Raw genomic sequence first — 3,588 nt, forward strand, 5'->3', positions numbered from 1 at the left:
TCTTCGATCGTTAACTTCAGAAATGCAAACGGATGATTCTTCTGTGCATCCGTTAATTCTGGTTGATCTCCATAAAGCTGTAGTCATGTCAATAAAGAATACAATTTTTCAGAGGTATAATAAAAATAGCATTATTATTTATACTTACCGTTTTACTTACAAAAAATTTATAAGACAAAGCGTATCAGAATTAAGTAAATTTTTTTATAAATTTTTCTTAAATATATTTAGTATTTCTTTAATACGTACACGCGAGCTAATAAAGAAAACTCAGCCATTTAGGTCAGATATATACTTGCTTTCAAAAGTCTAATTCAGTACCAAGGATTCACACGTTTTCATGATATATATTGATAGAACTGGCTTTCTTGATCTCTGATCTCTAGCTAGCTCTGATCTTGCTAAGTGACAAACGCAAATTAATTATCTGCATCTCACTCAACCGAATCCTTGAACAATAGATCTTTAGGCCGACATTAGCGGCCACTCGATTGCAGAAAGTCGGCCAAGTCTCTCTCTCTCTCTCTCTCTCTTCAACCTTTTCATTACTCGATCTACTGAGTTCTGATATTTTGTTCTGTAAATTAGTACATTGACCTACTTCCTCCCATCAATAACCTTGTCTTTTAAGGACTCCTTCCTTACTCATTTAAACAAGCTTTCTAGCTCCTCTCTGAAACCACTGTCGATCGATCTATGCAACCAATTCTGGCGTGCTTGAATGTCCAGAGAACGGAAAATATTCTATACTCAGAAAAACATATATATACCCAGAAAAGAAATCTCATATATACTACAATTTTCTTCTTCTTGGTCTTGATCTTCTTTCTTACTGATCTCCTTGATCATCTTTTTAACTTGATCATCTTGTTTTTTTTCAAGGGAGAGATTGGATGAGATATTGGTAATTAGAAATGATCAAAAGAGAGACGGATGCATCTTCTCAAATGGGAGGGAGACATTTATTCGGTCCTGCTGGGTCGACCATAAACACTCTTACACCATGTGCTGCATGTAAGCTCTTGAGACGAAGGTGTACTGAAGAATGCCCTTTCTCGCCATATTTCTCTCCGCATGAGCCCCAAAAATTTGCAGCTGTTCACAAAGTTTTTGGTGCAAGCAACGTCTCCAAGATGCTAATGGTATTGGTGTGTGTGTGTGTATATATATATATATATATATATGCATGCGCACTTCGATCCCCTTAAAATTACTTCTCCAAACGGTCTATTTATTGCTGTAGATGAACTTATATATGTTTTTCTTTCCTGTTTTTGGTTAATTATGTAGGAAGTGCCAGAGAGCCAAAGAGCTGATGCGGCGAACAGTCTGGTTTATGAAGCAAACTTGAGGCTGAGAGACCCGATACATGGGTGCATGGGTGCAATTTCTGCTTTGCAACAACAAATTCAATCTTTGCAAGGAGAACTTAATGAAGTAAGGACTCTGATGATGAGACACAAATTCAGAGAAGTTATTGGTAACAACATTTCATCTAGTACTACTGCTGCTGCTGATTTAGTTTCTTCTCGGGTGCCGGCTGTTTCGATTGCTTCTGCACCACCACCACAGACTCTTCCTCCTCCACCAGAAATATTGTCACCTCTACCTTTTGCTGTCCCTTCTTTGTCTTCTTCATCATCTTCTTCTTCTCTGTATACACCGCGGCCTACAAGCACCACAGGTTACAGCTCAATTGGTAATATTGTCCCATATTTTGACTGAGTTCATAGAATTTAGCCTCTCTTCCTTTCTTTTTTTTTTTTTTTTTTTTTTTTTTTTTTTTTTTTTTAAATAATTTTTTTTAATTTTTTAATTTTGAAGAATATTAGTCATGCTCAATAATAGAGTAGGATGACCATGGGACGAATTAGAATTGATCGATTTGTTAAACAATTTCTTATGGTTGATGAGAAATTACTCTATATACGTATATATATAATATTGGAAAAAATAAAGAGAATTTGGAGTCTTACAATATATAATTCACTCAAATCCCCATGCACCTAGCTATTATATATGTAAATATATGAGATTCCTTTTTCAACACTCCCATCCCCTTTTTTTGGGTCTCACATTAATCTTTTCTATGGCCTATGGGCTAATTCATGAGTTTTATTAGCTTATTCCATTTCCATGCTTGATTGCTTGAATAACAATCTTTTCCATTGTTTATTCGTTTAAGGCACCGACTGATTAAAAGAGATACACCTTATATATAAAGCTTGGACCACAAAAGTGTGCCATTAATACATTAATAGGTTTTAGCAGTGCTGGCGGCCATGTGGCTAGCTTGTTAAGGCAAATATACAATATTAAATTTATTAATTCCAATCAATTTAAGTTTACAAGTGATGATTTTAGATGATGATATTAGGTCGAAAACTCTGAATTCGAACTCCGACTCTACACTTCACCTATATAATTAAATATTTCACGTGTTAGTCTACTTATTAAGGAAAAATATGATCTACACATGAGGGAGAATATTAAGACAAATATAACATGCATATTAAATCTATCCATTCTTATCAACTTAAAATTTTGGAACAAATGGTAATTTCACTGCATGCATAGTTGTTGCCCTGCATGATCCGTTAATCATGATCTACACGGAATGGAATTAGAAACCTAAAAAAGAGTTTAACATTCTGAAAAAGAGTTTAACATTCTGAAAAGTATAGTATGCATATATATCACACCTCACATATATAAGAGACCTGCGGCCATCACACCCCTGTATAATATGGTAATTAAATGTTAAATCATTACCAGTGTGGTGGAATATCTGGCCCCGATTTAGATTGAAAACTTACATCAACTAATCTTAATTCATTTTATCTCATCATTACAATTTTTTTAAATTTCTACATAAAATATAATTATAATAAATAATTTAATATTTTGAAATTTCAAAAAAATAATAATATTAAAAAATAATATTTTATTTAATTATTTACAAATCATTTTAACTCATGTTTGAATCTAAACAGTACCGTTTGCTTGAGCTTCAAGTCCTCTTTGCCGATATTTATGGGTTGAAGGACCTCAAATTAGTTTTTGGCGGATACGACACTCATGATGATGTAGGCAGTAGTACTCATTAATTGTGGTAATTCTCTCCGCTTGGAACAACTCTATAAGTTGAAGGAAAATTATATTCAGTAAACTATCTATGCTGCACATTTACTTTTATTTTTTCTCTTAACAAATATGTGGTACTCTAGGACTATAATAAAAAAAGAGTTTTACTATAGATCAACCACTATTCACGATTGATTTATAGCATACCTTACGTGTCATCATCTTATTTTTTTAAAATAAAACCTCTCCACATTCACGCGGCAGCACCCCCCTTACCCGATTCCCTCTCTCAGCTCACCCAGTCCTGCTGTGCGCCACCACCATCGGCTCTCCCTCACGTCGGCCACCTCCAGCCAGCTTCAAGCCTCTACGGCAACCCTCACGCGCAGCCCGTTCTCTCAACCCGAAATGGGTTTCTGCTACACAGTTTCTCCCTCTCGTCGCTTTTACTGCCGTCGTGCGCCACCAGCCACCACCACCAGCTCCCCTTCATGTCGACCACCT

General features: G+C 35.4%; 1 protein-coding gene across 2 annotated transcripts; it reads left to right on the forward strand.

Annotated features, from left to right (window-relative positions):
* Positions 1-396: 396 nt before the first annotated feature.
* On the forward strand, positions 397-1,767 carry LOC121240447 (LOB domain-containing protein 13-like). 2 transcript variants are annotated; one of them, XM_041137905.1, is made up of 3 exons: positions 397-735; positions 883-1,142; positions 1,291-1,767. In XM_041137905.1, the coding sequence occupies exons 2-3, from the start codon at positions 915-917 to the stop codon at positions 1,723-1,725; spliced, it is 663 nt and encodes a 220-aa protein (XP_040993839.1). In that variant the 5' UTR covers positions 397-735; positions 883-914; the 3' UTR covers positions 1,726-1,767. The 2 variants fall into 2 exon arrangements, with proteins under 2 accessions (XP_040993839.1, XP_040993840.1); XM_041137906.1 differs by having other exon boundaries at positions 397-1,142.
* The last annotated feature ends 1,821 nt before the right edge of the window (positions 1,768-3,588 follow it).

Source organism: Juglans microcarpa x Juglans regia, chromosome 7S, assembly GCF_004785595.1.
Source record: "Juglans microcarpa x Juglans regia isolate MS1-56 chromosome 7S, Jm3101_v1.0, whole genome shotgun sequence".
NCBI classification, from domain to species: domain Eukaryota; kingdom Viridiplantae; phylum Streptophyta; class Magnoliopsida; order Fagales; family Juglandaceae; genus Juglans; species Juglans microcarpa x Juglans regia.

Bases quoted from the DNA above. Each gene is read 5' to 3' on its own strand.
- LOC121240447 (XM_041137906.1), top strand. From the start codon at position 915: ATGATCAAAAGAGAGACGGATGCATCTTCTCAAATGGGAGGGAGACAT. The intron at 1,143-1,290 runs GTATTGGTGTGT...TTAATTATGTAG, and splicing joins ACGTCTCCAAGATGCTAATG to GAAGTGCCAGAGAGCCAAAG.